Source organism: Crocodylus porosus, unplaced genomic scaffold, assembly GCF_001723895.1.
Source record: "Crocodylus porosus isolate Cpor-Errol unplaced genomic scaffold, CroPor_comp1, whole genome shotgun sequence".
In the NCBI taxonomy this organism is placed as follows: domain Eukaryota; kingdom Metazoa; phylum Chordata; order Crocodylia; family Crocodylidae; genus Crocodylus; species Crocodylus porosus.
In genome coordinates, this window is record NW_017728951.1 from 50,084,306 (window position 1) to 50,101,023 (window position 16,718).

A 16,718-nucleotide genomic window follows, 5' to 3' on the forward strand; every position below is an offset into this window, starting at 1 on the left:
TCCTCCCTGGAATCTTCCACTGCTCCCTCCTCCTCCAGGGCTGCCAGGGCCTCATATCTGTTCTCCAGATGGACAGGAGGAACTGGTGCCGCAACATGGAAACCCTCTCTCAGCAGAGGGGCACTATGGGGAGAGGAGGATGCATTGTGGGATAGCAGAGCCCTGCTCCCCGCAACCCTTCCACTGAAAAGGGAAAGGTACTAAGGAGAGGGAGGGATCCCCCTCCATCCCCTGAGGCTGGGGCTTCACCCTTGCTTCCACATCCAGTGGGAGGTGGGGAAAGCATGGACCCCCTTCCTCCCCAGCTGCCTCCTGGGAATAGGAGAGGGGACCACTGCCTCTTTAAGAAAGTCTTAAGACTGTGATAAAGAAAACTTCAGTGAGAGTGTGTAATAGTAAGAGCTTTGTTAATAGCAAAAGTTTTGCATGCTGATTCCATAGGAGGTCGGTGAAGTGGCACACAGCCTCCTGCTCTGTGAGTGTGACTGAGCCATGAACCTAGATAGTAGAATGCTGTGATACAGTAGAATGTGGTAAACACTAGGTGTGTTGGATCACGACTCATCCCCATTTTCCTAGCTTGAGATATGTTGTTTACTTCAAACTATATAAGCTGTATATTCTTAAGTTACTATGGGTTCCTCAGCCTTGGCAAGAGTCCTGACTCGAGCGGAGCACCAATGCAGGCTATCGCATCCCTGAGATCGGGACACTCCGGGGCCAGGAGAACCATGCAGGGTGGCAGCTGCCGCCTAAGGCCGATTTGAGGTGACCGTCCTTTCTGCTCTGTTCTATCACCTGCCTCTGCAACTATCCTTACATAAAGCTTTGCAAGGGTGAAAACAACCGTGAGTACATCCTTTATTCAAGCGCGGGGAATCTGCTAAACCCAGTAGTTCGTTCTAAGACAGAGTGATACATGTAATATATGTTATTTGTATACATAGATATGACATTAGAGAAAGTGCTTGCCCACCGATTAGATTTTTGCAAAGTTTCACAGCTATCTTCATGAATAAATCTCTCATTTATCATGTTTAATACCAAATAGTACGTGCACCATACATCCCAACAGAAGCCATCTAACTGGAACCCATATTATCCCTGGAGAAACAAATTCATTTTAGTCTGGTCAATTCTTTGTAAAGCTGTAGTCCTTGAGCATGTTCCATGTGGACACAGAAAGTGTTAAATATAATTGTCCAATGTTAGAAGTACTTCCTATGTCACAATCTAACAAATGAGTTATAATAAATCTATAGTGCTGGTTTCACCTAGACTGTTCTTTATTCAGTAGTTCCATCTGGCTTGTTTCAACTCACTGAGACAATAAGCTTCTATTGTGTGTATGCTACTTGAATTTGTGGTTTTAATAAATGATTTCAAGTACATAAGCAAGAAGGAAAAAGGTGTAGTCTGAAAGAAAAGGACAAGTAGTTCTTCTTTTAATGTTGTTATAAGGTTACATATTTTCTGCAACAGACAACAGCACCTGTCTTTTTCCTTTTTTTCCCCATAGAAGTTGGAAAAAATCTTTCACTCCTTTGGTTGGTATAATTGGAATTTGCTTTCCCCATGAAAGCAAGCAGATGTAAAGGGCTGAGTTTTGTTACCTAATTGCTTGAAGACTTGAACTGTTTGTGGGGTGGGAGGGTTGGTTTGAGTTTTTTTAGCTTGAGTAACATTTATAAGTACTATACTATGTCAAGTCATACATAGAATATCTCATATAATTTCTGTTTAAATTTAATAATTTCTTGTGGTATTTCTGTTTTATTTATTGCTGAAGTAGTATATCAGTCCAGAGAATATATTGCAACCCATACTTTAAGGCCCATCCCCACACAAGTCATAGTGTGTTGACTCTGTCAGTATTAATAATATGTAACAATGTCTTCTGTCTTCCTCACCACCCTCCTGGATGTAATTATACCAGCATAAAGATAACCTCTCTAACACTGTTTACTTCTGCTTAGGAAAAGAGAATAAAGCTAGACTTGCCTAATGCACCTGATAAAACAGTGTCCCCAAATTTACAGCCCCTAATGAAAGAGCTATATTTGTACAAAAACTGCTCCTAGAACAGATGTAATCTCAAGTTCTGGAGGAAGAGGGGGAGAGAGGGAGAAAGACAGGGAGAAAGACAGGGAGAGAGAGGAAAATAAGATAGCAACTGTTACGTGAGGTGGCTAAATAACGTATCCTTTTTCATTCATTACAAATGCAGATGTAGCTGCATTTTTTGTATTTAAATGGCCATTACAGGGCATATAGATAAAACCTCATGGACATAACAGATAGGGGTGTGCGAAGTGGGCCGTATTCAATTTGAATTCAGATTTAGCCCAATTCAGGGGACAGTGATTTGATTCGTTGATTCGGATCACTGTCCTGATCCAATTTGGCTGAATCCAAATCTGGAGATTTGATGCTGATTTGAAGAATCAGTAATTCAGCCATAGACACAGCTTTAAACGTTTTTTCTACGTACCTCAAGGTACTGGGTGCAGCTCATGAATGCTGAAATGGTGGGGCAGATGGAGCATCCCACAGGAACACGGGGGGGGGGGGGCCCGTGTGCTCGGCGGCGGACCTGGAAATGGGATGGGAGTACCAGAAGCGGGCCCAGAAGTGGGCCTGGAAATTGATTGGCTGCAGGGGACCCCGGGTGCCCCCCAGACCCAAAAGGCAGCAGTCACTGAGCTGGGGGTGGGGTGTTCCCCCGCATGCTTAGCAAAGGACCCAGAAGTGGACCAGAAATGCTTCTGGTCCACTTCTGGGTCCACCGCCGAGCTTGCTGGGGACCACCCTCCCAATACTTCTGTGGGATGCTCCATCTGCCCTACCGTCTCAGCATTCATGAGCCACCTGGTACCTTGAAGTTTGTAGAAAAAACATTTAAAGTTATGTCTATGTCCGAATCATCGAATCTCTCTGAATCTCCCTGAATTGATTCGGAGGATTCTGATTTGAGTCAGAGAAATTGAAGGGTCTCCTGATTTGATTCAGATTTGGAGAATTGGCCACCTATTTGGGCCGAATCTCCACCAGATTGAATCAGTGACTGAAGCATTGCACAGCCCTAATGACAGGTGCAATTGTCTCTCTGACACACTGCTTAAGATTTCTGCCAACTCAGTCAAAATTTACGTGTTACAAGTCTGGAAAATTTTCTTCAGGCTCCAAAGGGTATGTCTACTCTGTGCCACGGTGAAGCATGGTGCATGTGCTCTAAACATGCTATACCCCAGAAAAGGTAAAGGATTACTTCTATGCAGCACTGGGCACAAGTAGTAAGTTTTGTCTTGAATACCTTTGTTGGCTCAGGCTGTTATTGCACAAAAGTGCCTATGTTATATTTATTCAGGATGTGGCTCATGCAGAGCCAATGTGGAATGTTTTGCTGTGATGTTTCATAGCAGAGGCAGGGGGCAATGTGAACAAACCCAAAGGATCTCCCAGAGGCCTACTACTGTGACTTTATGAAAGTCTTGTGCAAAAGAGGGCAGTCCAGGGAGATGTGGCATATGGGCCACCCTCCCACATATCTTCCTTGATTCAAGACACAGTGGTGTAGCATATTTTCTCTGTATTTACATGAAAAACCAAGGAAAAATTATACCAATAAATGCCACAGAAAACACATAAGAGAAATCAAATACAAAAATAATGTAAATCTTGTGGTCTGAAGCCCTAAAGGAAGAGGGAGTTCACTTTTTAAAGATATTAGTAAACAGAGCAAGAGACGCCCTGTGCTCACAACCATAAGAAAAAGACAGGGATTATGACTACTGCCAAAACACCCATGAAGGAAATCTGTCTTCAAATTGTTGATTTATCAATTAATGGGTTTCCCAAGTTTATTGTGTCCCATTTTTCCCTGTAACAATAAAATTCTCTGTTTTGAACCTTTTGACTCACTGTAAATATTGCTGAAGGGGAAATATAATTATCAAAGGCAACTAGATATTGAAATTTAATTTCCAGGTTTCTGGGTGGAGACTCAAGTTCCTCCTGTTAAAGGCAGTAAATTGATGTCTCATTTCACACAGGCTTGATTATTCTAGGGTTTGACCTGGATCAAAACAGGAACAACACAGTCATTTACACAGGTTGCCCTTCTAAGTTTCACTGCTGCTCCTCCACTAGTAGGTGTCCTGGGAGACCACTCATTCTGGCCATTGTTTTCCCTGGGAATGACCTGTATAAACCTTACAGATGCACACCACACTGTTTTGGGGGAAAAAGTGATAGCACATTTTATTCCACATACTTCAGCAGGACATGAAGCAAGATGGTGAAGTTGTATATCTGTAGGGTCATAGGATACATCACTTTCTCCATGAAACAATGAAACATCCATTTACAGCCAAAGTATGTAGAAGAAATTCCTTTTAAGTAATTGATTCTGGTTTAAAATATTGAATTCTTCTGCCAACAAAACATGGCATAAGAATTACAGCAGAAATATGAGACAAGTACAGTAATGAACTTCATTTGAACAAGCAAAGATCGAAAAACTTGACCACACCTGCTTACATACAAGCAGTGTACCAAGGACAAACTAGGGCAACTGCTATCAGCGACTGCAACTAAATAATATGTCTAAGATGAATGTCTTGCAGTCTGAAAAAGAAACAATAGAGCGATCAGATAAAATTCCTTTATGTAGTCTGGTCCATTACCAAATTGTTGGTAATGAACTCCTTACAAGAGGTGTCCTGAGCAAAATAGGGAGTTTGCCTTGCTCCCAAGAAATTGCAATTTTTGAACCTACATGAAAGAAAATTATTGAGTATTTTAAACTGTTATAGGCAGTTATTACATTTCAAAAAACAAGCTTTTTTCATGCTGGGGGATAGGGGGCATGGTGAGATGCTGAGCATGCTCATCTCCCATTCAAGTCAACATGGACCTGTGGGTGGTCCGCCCGTAGGAAAATGAAGACTCTTACCAGCTTTCCTAGAATACCTCAACTTAGGCACATGGTAGTTTTTTGCCTTTAACAGTACAGGGGGAAAATAAAACTGAAAGTAATCCTATGGTTTAATTTAATGACATTCCTAGATAGAGTGTAAAATCCTGGATCCATTGATATCAATGAATCTGGCTCCTGTTGGTGTTCTGTCTGAATCTCACCTTGGTCATCACCTGTAAGTGCTCATAAGTATGTCCCAGAACATTGTATATCTCAACTGTATTCCAAGGACACAAGATTCTAGCAAAATTTTAAAGTTTCTTTCATTTATGGCTTAAATTAATTAGATTCAAATACACCATTGCTGATTTTGATGTAATTATAGTGTTACAAAGCAATGTGCATTCAATCCCTCACTGTAACTCACATTTTCCTATATCACAAACTAGCCTAATATTCTTCCATTGCATGAAAGAAACCAAATCTAATAACAAAATAATTTGAGTACAGTTGAAGGGTTGGTGTTGCAGTGATGGTCCAGGAAATGTCAAGTGCTTTTGTGATATCTTTTACTGGAGAAACTGTATGGTTGGGAGAGCTGTTGAACTGAAGTCTAGATAAGCCTGAATTCAAATATTTCACAATTCACAGTATCTTGGATCCTTTGAAAACTTATATGATACAAGAATAATCTGTTATATTTCAATAAAATTGTTAAAAAAACAAAACAAAATGTGTATAATGTTTTGGGTTAATGAAAAACAAATGTAGAAAATTTTTACTCATTGAATGCCTTTGTGATCCATTTTTCCCCATGGGAAGTTTACCTACTCAGATGCAAGTAATGTGTGGTGAAATTACCTTAAACATCTACTTCTTCAATTTTTGTGATTGTCCCAGTTGCTATTTAATGATTTCAACTAATTTTAATTATGTTTGAGGAATGTGGAAGAAATATGTATATGTTACCTGTGTTACATATAAATCAGATTTGTCTTTCATATATCTTCTAAGTAATATGATGTGATATATTGGAAAAGAAAAGATTATGTACTATAATTGTTTTGTAATAGTACTGTTTAGAAGACATGTCCTAGATGACAGTGCTAGGCTTGTAGTGCTAGACACTGTGGAGAGAGGTAAAGTAGGCATCTAACTGCTATTTTGAGCAGCTAAATCCAAAGTTTAAATCAACTCCCTCTTCCCCCCCTTCCCCAGCACCACCACCACCCTGGAGGCTCCTAAGAAACTTAAGTGCTTCCCTGAGGCTTGCTGCTGAGAATTCATAGAACCTGAGCTGGTTGGAATCTGTCTTCTATCTAAAACCCCAGTGGGATCTAGGAAACTCAAGTCACAGTTCAGTGCTTTGTCTACTAGGGCACTTAAATTTACGAAATTTCTCCTGGTGTTTCTTTTCAATGCTATTTCAACTCATTTTGAGCGTGAAACAGTGAAATGAAAATGAAATGAAAGGCTTTGAAACAACCTCAAAACAAAACAAGTCAAAACGTTTCAAAAGTTTTGAAACGTTTCAAGTTTTGAAGCTGGATTTGCTTGCAGGGAAACCAAAACTAAGAAGAGGGAGGGGGAAGAGAATGGAAGGACTGCTCTGATATTAACATGTATAGGTGGTCAGTAACTGTGATCCTTTCCTGAGATCCCTTCCAATCCCCATCTCTGTGGGAGGGGTAGAAAAACAGTTGCGCCTTAACATATAGACACAGTCACACGTCACAGGTTCTGCTTGTGAGCATCTTGAGGTGCAGTTTCCCAGAAGTCCCTGCACCTATCTCCTTGAAACTTGTCACACATCATGCCCTCAAAAGTGGATACCACCCCTAATGTTTTAATCCAAATCCAAGCAATGACGAAGTTATAGGCAGTTTTGTGCTTCCCCATTATAGCCTATGGGCAAAATGTTGAAACAGCATCAAAACAGCAAAACAATTTCAACAGAACAAAACCGAACAGTGGTTTTGAAATGAAATGAAACTTGAAATGAAACACTGTCCTGCTGAAACGTTGAAATGGAAGTCAAAATGAAACAGTGCTGTTTTGCACAGCTCTAGTGTCTACTAGACATCCCTGCTTCCTATAACCTCAAGAGTATCCTTCTTCTTAAGAAAAATTAATGCTAGATTTATAAAACTATTGTTCTTATAACTCCAGAGAGTAAGAATATTACAATACAACATTTTTAAAACATAACAATAAGCATTCGAGTTTTAATATAAATTGCTTGAATTGGAAGTACTATAAAAAACGAGTATCCTTTGAATTCATTTTTAAATATTGCTTATCTAACCTGTTCACGGGTGTTTTCCTCCTTCACATTTTTTTCTTATTTCTGTAGAAGAGAAATGAAATGTCACTTGGCACCACGTTACATTTTTCTAAGTATTTGCATACAAGTGGAGTATGTAAACAAAAGAAAGGGGGGAAAAACTCATTCAAATTTCTTATTAAGTCTCCTCTTCAATACAAGGTCATGTAACATAGAAGCACTATATAAAGGGGCCTTCTGAAGATTTCTTCTTTATTCTACTTTGGAGCTGAAGGGTAAGTTGAACTTTTCTTGAACAAAGAATTTCTCTAAACTATGCTGCCAACAGTCCCTTTATATTTTCTCCTTGAATTATTTTCAAATGATGTATTATACTTCCCTTTAATGCTAATTTTCTAGTCTACTCCTATTAGAGATTTCATCAGCTGAGAAAGTGCTCAAAGGCTACCAGGTTCTTATGAAAGAAGGGGAAAAGAAGAGCTTAATTCAGGCTGAATAGCTGCTCTATCCATCTTGACCTGGAAGTGATAAGAACTCCAATGGTGCATCTTGATTAAGTAGCTGGAAGTTAGTGGGACTCCAGTAGATGCAGGACCATGGGTGAATCTAGACTTTTGAAAAGGAGGGTTCAAATGGTGAGGTGCATCCATCACAAACGACACAACACCCATTTTTTTTCAAATTTAAAGGAAAAAACTAAAGATTTACTAATATACGAGAGGCCTAGGGCTGTATTATTCAGTTTATGATTGAAGCAAAAGACAAATATAACTTCACTGGAATGATTAAGAACAATTTGCAGGGCTGTGAAATAGGAGCTTCATTACTAGGAACAACTAACAGACAATAGAATTGAAGAACAAAGGATAGCTCTTGTGGAACATCAAGACTATTAAAAAGGAGAGGGTCATTAACACTTGTGGAATGAAGAGTTTAGAAGGAATCTGGTAGATTATAATGAGCCATGAACTCAAGTGGTTCCCTCAGCACTACTTGATTAGGAATGCTGTTGTCAGGCAATTGGTTTTAAACTTTGCATGGAGTAGGAATCAAAGTGGGGTGTAAGTGTACCAGTGTGTGCCTCACCTGGAACCTTCCTGTGTAGCAGCCCAGCCAAATGAATCCAATGGACAAGTAGTATCTAGGGAAATATATATCCATTGTAATTACATTTCCATATCTCAGAGACATGTATTGCCTAATAATAAGCATTAATATTGGAAGTCAATCCTATTTTTCTTGTGAAACGGTGGGTGTGTCTGCATGTACATTTACTGTGTAGTAAATTTACTGTGCAATTAGCAGTTTTTATGGCATCTACACATGCAGGTGTTATAGCACAGTAAAGCTGTGTGTGGACTGACTTGAAACTAAAGTTAGTCCCAAGTCAGTCCACATACACAGGGTTTATTCGCAGTAAGGTATCTACATGTGCCTTACTGCGCGGTAACTACTTGGACACAAATTTGCTACCTGAATCATGCCGGTAACATATTTATGCCCAAATAGGCATAAGTCACCATACTTTCCATGGAGCACTGGTGCACACATACAGATACACACCTGTATTGCACAGTAACTTTTCATTACTGTTCAGTAAACTAAGTTTTTTATGTATGTCTTGATATAAAAAATATAATTTGCATTCCAGTTGCTGATATAAGAAGAAACAGAGCAGTTATCAGTCTTGTACCACTGACGTTGAACATTTTATAATTGACGTCAATGAAAGCAGGATTCAACACATAGGATGTATTGTAAAAAAGTATAACTATTAACTAATTAGATTCTTAACTACAGAAAGTCCGGATTTTTTTAGAAGAGATGGGTTATGATTTATGAAAAGAAATTAAGCCTCTTGTTATATTTACATTGTGTATGAGTTGTCCAACCAAGGACAAGTTTGCCTGACTAAAACGGGACAGTTGTTAGGGAACTTAATCCTCTCTGTTACAGTTTTAGTTGAATTATGCTACTAAAGTATATGGACTGGAGTATTGCCTTACAGTCCATCGATTTAACTTTTAGCAATTTCCAGCTTGATAGATTTAAGCACTGATTTATATTCTCAGAACTATTTGGAATATACACAGGGTTGTAGAACGGTGAACTATAATGCCAAAATGCTAAATTGGCACCAAGATTAAAACATACTTTGGCACTTCATAATAGCCACATACCAGAAAAGGCATTGTACAGGAGATAAGATTATTGATGCCCAGAAAATCTGCAGAGCTTACTGTCAATGCCCTTAAGCTTTACTGTACTTACGGAATTTTTTGTTCAAAACAAGATCCATGTGTCAGAAAATGGTCTGTAAGGTTTTGATGATGTATAAAATACTCTGTTACTTGTAAAAAAAAGTCAGAGCTATATAATACTACATGTAAATACATGTCAAGCTAGCTGTATCTTATCATTGCTACAAAACTTTCCTTTGGATTAGTAGCATACTATTTTCTGATTATGGTGTTCATAGCATTAATCAGTATAATAATTGAACACGGTCACTTGGTGCTTCAAATACATTTATTAAAGCTCTCTATAAAAAATAAGGAGCAGTAATGATTAAAACAAAAAGATATTTAATGAAAAATTCAAAGTTGCTCATTTTTTAAAATAAATGTCAACTGGCTGTGGTGCTTGTCCAAAAATAAGAAGCTTTTAATCAAAACATTTCCTATTTCTTTAATATTTGCAACCATTCAGGGTCATTTGGATTTGGTGTGGTTCATAAATCTGTTCTGCTCCATAAATACATCTATTCTTGCTTCTGCTGTATGTAACATGGGAATTCATCCTTTTTACAAGTTAATGTTGGGAACTGCTTTTATCCACATTGCCTGTAATACACTGTGGGTGCAACTACACATACAGTTAGCTGTAGCAACAAATTCCAGCACCATTCTGCCCCGGCTCAATGTGCTGCATAGGGGCTGGCTGGGCCATGAGCATGAAGCTGCTACAATGCAGGGCTAGCCACTAAGCAGCCCCCACACTGTAGTATCCCCATGCCCCAGCCAGCATCAGTCACCATCTACACATGCATTTTGGCACACTTAACTACTCTGCTGCAAGATAATATTGTCTTGGACAGCAGTATCCTACAGCAGAGTTAATTAATTTACTATGTCCTACTATGCAGGAACAATGGTGCACCCCCTGCAAAAAGGCACCGCCAATACTGCCACCACCGCCATCCCCATCCAATTGCCAGGGCCACATGCCGTTCATGCTAATACGGGCACACGTGTAGATGGTAACACTTTACTACAGAGCTAGTTAGCCACATCTGGCCACTGTCACCAAATGACTAATTGCTCGTGATGATGTAATTAAACCAGTCAGGTCTTTCTAGATACAGGGCACGTCTACATGAGATGTTTAATGCACTGTAAATTAACTGGCTGCACATTACAGTGTCATGGCACAAGCCATACTATTAGGCTAATGCACACAGTAGTAAAAGTACTGTGCATTAGCCATCATGAAAAAGTGTGTGAGTGTGCTAATGCTCAGTAGGACAGCCTACCGCCCATTTATTTAGTACTTCCTTTTGCAAGGCACTGCATATTAATTAACATGTAAATGAGCCCACACATTCACAGTCTTACTGTAAGTAAAAAAATCAAACCTGAATTGAAATCTTTTTTTAAAACAAAATTTGAAGTGAAGAGTTAATATTTATTAGGTATTCCTAACAGGAAACCCCAAGCTTCTATTTTTCTCAGTCAACCATTGCATGATAAATATTTTACTGTTTGTAGCTGTCTTGAACAATGTTGCTGCCCCAGATACTTGGAGCAGTGGTTGCTTTCTTAGTGGCATGTCATGCTGAGGAACACTGTACTGGAATTCCTGGAATCCCTGGCACCCCAGGAACCAATGGATTACCTGGAAGAGATGGAAGGGATGGTATGAAAGGAGATCCAGGCCCACCAGGTACCTGAAACAATTATCTCCTACATTTACTCAAGTTACAAGCTGTACTTTGTCCGTCCACTGGGTGAAATAAAATTCTTCCCTAACTCTCTCTCATTTTTTTAATTAACTGTTTGTCCAGTAGTGTGAAACAAGGCTATATGTTTTTAATTTAATATACAATGGAATTTCATAGTGAATTTTTGCTGACAGTGGAATAACCCTGCTGTTCCTATTTGTATAGAGTTTTTGCTAGTATGGCAACTTCCAGTGGTGAATAGCTGAGGAGATAGAAAGGCAGAAAGTAAATGTTGGGGAAATGTAGGCAGCACACCCTGTGAAAATGAGAGGAGAAAAGCAGCTGTTGAACTGGACAGAAGGATGGGGATCTAAAGGAGGAAGAGAGACAATTAGACGTCTTTCTTTCAAGTATAGTTTCCTTGCAGGAAAATCATGGCTTTCAGACCCTTTGTAGCACACTTTACTCAGCTGATCTATAGTTCATGTTTACTTGGGGGCATGCAGAAAATGAGCTGAAAAGTGACCATTGGGTAGAAACTGCTGCAACTGCCAGGATTCCCTTAAAATAGGGAAGTATTTGGAGCTGTGTGCTGGGCGGGGTTCAGGTGGGGTGTCAAGGATCCTATTGATCAGTGAATCATAGATAGAGCCTTTTTCCTTCTTCTGTTACAATTTCCTAGTAATATATTTTGTAAATTCTCAACAAAAGCATTTTAAATAAATGTATAAATGTTAATAACAATACTATTAAGAATAGTAATTAATTAAGAGTTAATTCATCAGTAAAGAAGTATAAGCAAGTGTCTTTCAGAAGCTTCTAGTAGACTTCTGAAGCATGTGGCTATGAACATCAGTAATATTTTAATACATACTCTGTGCAATATTCTTAGGAGAACAGGCAAGAAGCTTTCTCCAGCTTCGGTACTTAAGACAATCAAAAATTCCAGTGATTCAGATTCTGAAGGTTGCTCATTCCAGGGAGAGAGCATTCTGCCAATGCTATGCTTCCAGACTTCACCAGATCTTGAGGCAGTAATGAAGTTATTACAAGTGTAATGCTGTCTATGTCATAGCAAATCAATTGCTATGAAAACATGTTTAATCTGAGTTTCTCATAAAAAATGTGTTGATTTCCAGGAAGTTTTACAGGTCTTTTTATTCCTGTGTTTCTCTTTTTCAGGTTCTCAGGGCCCACCTAGTGGCATGATGGGTCCTCCTGGAAGAGATGGGCTTCCTGGGTTAACAGGGCCCAAGGGTGACCAAGGCGAGAAGGGGGAAAGAGGGGAGCCTGGACAACAAGGTAATAAAGATAGTTTTTTATTAACCAGAACAATGAACAATTCCGATTTATGCCAAGTAGTTCAGGAAAAAGAAACTCCATCTATTAAAGCATAGTTCCAATCCTGAAAGTAACTATGGGTTTGTGCACACATAACACTTAGATGGATCGAAGTAGGGTTAGGTTGGTCTAAGTGCCTGAGGAGGTGAACTAAGTTAGACCTGGAAGTGGTCAGCCTGATCTAACGATGAGCTGTACCCATTCAGAGTATAAACACAGAGCTATACTCTTCCTACCTCCAGCATCCCCCCCAACCTGACTGGGCTATTTAACTCCTGACCCCACCCCCATCCCCAGATAGAGAACTCCTCCTCCACCAACCTACCAACTGCCCTGCCCCCACAGATGCACTAGCCAACTTACTTAGATCAGGTTCCCAGTGCAGCTCCAAGCACTAGCATGTGTATACATGTCATGCCTGATCTATGATCTCATGGCTTAAAGTAAATCATGGGATCATAGATCTGGTATGGTGAACGTGTGAATGTGCCCCTCGTGAAAGTGACACTTTTATCTTCAGATGATCAGTGACTGGACTCAATCCAACCTTTATTAACTTCACTGACTAAATTGTCATCCTTTTTACAAATGCAGAGCCACTGTACCTCAGAGAATAAGGACTCCACTTCTTCTGTGCAGCAACACATTCCTTTACCAAATTCCATTCTGCTACCCCAGTGATTGCAGTGAGAACCTGCAAAACCTTTATTACTCATGATTATTTATATGAGAAGGAATACAGTTTGTCTCTTAGTTCCCATGTTAGACTGGCAGTGTTGGGAATATTTAAAAAGTTTTTACTTACAAACTGTGCATATGTCACATAGGTTCTGTGGAACACCCTCGATGGAACCCTCCAATAACAATTTTAGAGAGATTAAATAAGCAGATTTTCACTGTAAAATTATGAGAGGTGCTTTTAACTGAAGCAGCAGTATGAACAGATAATAGAATTCCCATTCTGTAAGTACTGCAAGAAAAAAAAATCCATTGTGGCCATTAAGTCACAAACTGCATAAAATCAAAATAAGCAACTACTCTTCAAAAGTTTCAGGGGTCATTATAAAGAAAAAACAATCTTTGATTTTTAAAATATTTTAATTTTTGTTTTCTTTATATAATATACAGGGAAATATATAAATATTAATAAAATGTATGTAATATACACAGAACCAATTTTTCCACTAGAGAAAATAACAAAAACATATATCAAACCCAATACAGTTTGTTAATTAGTCATATACACTGAATTGTATCTGTCAATGGGGACCATTTTAGCCTAACTGTACAAATATTACTTTTTTACCTGTAGGACTACCTGCTTCTCTTGACACTGAATTACAAGGTATCTTAAGTACCTTAAGACATCACATTGCTGCACTTGAAGGAGGTAAACATTTTTGTTTTATTTTTGTCCTCAAAATTTGTTTTAAACATAGTGTACAAAATAAACCTTGAAAACCCAACTTATACCAAAGTAAGCAACATTTTTAATGTTCCATTCCAAAACACAAATTATTCTTTCTGCCACCACTTAAATAAGGAAAGAGTAATTTTTATAAAATGCAAGAAGAGGAAAGATAGCCTTGTTGATAAGGAATGAGCCCTTAAAAGAGATTTAGGTTCGGGACCTACTGTTCCATATATTCCCTCTGTGTCCTCTTGCAAGACATTTATGACCATAGGACCGCAGCATGCATATATAACTTATGGGCAGTAGATCCAGGACTGTAAGCAGTATATCCACTTCAGCACAGCAGTGCACCCAAGCTAATGTGCACTGTTCCTCAGCAGAATTAGTTAGCCAGTGATTGAAAAACAATATGACTACAGGATTTCTAGGTCCAGAGTTAGTGTGCAGAGCTAGCTCAGGGTAGTGGGCAACACCAGGGATGGTACTTAGAACAAGTATAAAGTGCTGGACTTTTTACACTGGAAATGCATAGGCACAGGGTAGAAATGATCAGATAGTATGTTGATAAATGGGATATACAGGCCTCTATAGAACAGAACAGAAAGGGATTAAGGCTAGTACAAAGAAACCTGCTGTACTCATCTCAAACATAGACTCGTGCATAGAAGATGTAATAAACTAAAGAGTTACACATCAACAGACGTGCTCTTCCTCTTGCTTAACATGTTGCTTTTTCAGAGTAGTTTTCCTTCACCAGGAGCAGCAGATTAAGATGCTGCTCCCACTCTGAGTCTAATCTGCAAATCTAATCAGTGTGGAAAATAAACTCCCTTGGGCCTAACTCTTCAAGTTGGTTAATTACAAGGAGGATCAAGATTTACCCATGGTAACGTGTGTAGCCCAACTCTGTTGAATCAGAGAGCCTCTCGGGACAGTACACATAAACAAAACTCCCTATGTGAAAAGCAGGAATCCCCAACAGGAGGCTGCTCAGGGCCATTTCTAGCAATAGGACACCCAAGACAAGTGCCCCATTTTCTTCTCTAAAAGGAGAAGAGATCTGTGGGGATATAACATAGGACCAGATTTCCCCAGAGTAGCAGGGATATTGGAAGAAATATCATTCTGATTTATGAAACCTTATTTTTTAAAAATATCAGTCTAAAATGTTCAATGTCCCTGACATATTTATACTTACTGTGTTGTGTATTACATAATATCCATGGGATTTCATCAAACACAGGCACTTGTATAACACTAGATCAGATCCTCAGCAGGCTTCAACTACTGTGTGTAATGTAATCATTTAAGTTGGTAGGAAAATGGGGCGAGGTATCACAAAAGTTTTGTCAAAGTTTCTTTTCCTTTGTTAAAAAATAAAAAAATAAAAAAACCTGCTTGTTGAGGCCTGAGCAGGGCTGGGATTCCATGTAACAGAGATACTAGGTTGGTAATAAATGATATTAAGCAAAGAAGTGCTGAAAACCTGACTTGCTAAAATTGTGAGAATACCACCACCTCCATTCCCTCTCCTTTCTTCCGCCCTCTTCTCTTTTTCCCCATCTCCTTTCTCTTTATTTACCCTATTTCACCTTTTTCTTTCATCCATCTCCTCACAGTTTTTTCCTGTACCTTTCCAAATAGTTATAGTGTAAAGAAGACAGAAACAACTAACTAAATGTTTCTCTTTAATTTGTAGTCCTTGCCTTGGAAGGGAAAATTACAAGAGTGGGAGAAAAAATGTTTGCTACCAATGGAAAAGAAGTTGATTTTGCAGCCGTATTAGATGTGTGTGAACGAGCCGGTGGCTCTGTTGCAGCTCCCATGAATGAAGAGGAGAACAATGCTATTCTAAGTATTGTGAAACAATTTAACAGATATGCTTACCTGGGCATAAAAGAAAGTCCAATCCCAGGTGAATTCAGTTATATGGATGAGACACCCCTGAATTATACAAAATGGCATCCACGTGAGCCCAATGGTAAAGGAGCAGAAAAATGTGTAGAGATGTACACTGATGGGGGCTGGAATGACAAGAAATGTAATTATTATCGCCTCACAATTTGTGAATTTTAAGCTCTAAATGGGCCTGTCTATACATTCATTAATGTGCAGTAGTTACTGTGCATTTAATTTAGTATTTTCTTACTGAAGTACTAACTAAATGTGCAATAACTCGTGCTACTACACAGTAGTGCTGGCATGTAGTTTTTTGTGTCATTTTTTGAACAGTAACCTAATAACACTGTGCAGTAGCATATTAGCATGTTTTTTGACCAGCACCCATATTTATCCATATATAATTTCTATGATTAGTCTATATGAAGAAAATAAAATCAGTGAAATCAAGCTTTGATATTTTCCTTTCTAATAGTTATTAGGGAAGTAGTAGTTATAAAGGGTGATTGCCTTTAATACTGTGTCCAGTTTGAGAGGGTTCATTGTAAACATTCTGCTGTGGCTCGCCAGGCTGGAGGAAGAACCAGGTGAGGAGTCTGGGGTTCACTCAGTGCTGTAGGTTTGTTATAGCAACATGCCTGGATATGCAACAGTATCATGTCAGAGGAACTGATCTTATGCTTGGAAAGTCAGTACTGGGAAGGGTGAGTGGGGCTTCACCCACAGGTACCTAGTTAGAGGGGATGCCGGTATGGCCCTCTTCCCCCAGGAGTCGTAAGACAAGTAATCTAATGAGAGTTCAACAGTCACCACGCTTTATGTCTATCATGTTCAACTACATGTTTTCATGTTATCACCTCTATGCCCACCTCCGCTGTATTATACACTCCTGTGCCACCTTCGCCCTAGCAGTTGATCTTAC

The 16,718-nt window shown here is 39.1% G+C and overlaps 1 protein-coding gene across 1 annotated transcript; it reads left to right on the plus strand.

Moving 5' to 3' along the window:
- Positions 1-11,380: 11,380 nt before the first annotated feature.
- On the plus strand, positions 11,381-16,045 carry LOC109323871 (pulmonary surfactant-associated protein A-like). The gene is made up of 4 exons (XM_019555538.1): positions 11,381-11,396; positions 12,325-12,444; positions 13,796-13,873; positions 15,597-16,045. Exons 1-4 carry the CDS (start codon positions 11,381-11,383, stop codon positions 15,971-15,973), a joined length of 591 nt encoding a protein of 196 aa, XP_019411083.1. The 3' UTR covers positions 15,974-16,045.
- Positions 16,046-16,718: the final 673 nt, after the last annotated feature.

What these genes read in the sequence shown, in the direction of transcription:
- LOC109323871 (XM_019555538.1), top strand. An exon ending in AGGGGAGCCTGGACAACAAG is followed by an intron (nt 12,445 to 13,795) that starts GTAATAAAGATA and finishes TTTTACCTGTAG; the next exon opens with GACTACCTGCTTCTCTTGAC. An exon ending in CATTGCTGCACTTGAAGGAG is followed by an intron (nt 13,874 to 15,596) that starts GTAAACATTTTT and finishes TTTAATTTGTAG; the next exon opens with TCCTTGCCTTGGAAGGGAAA.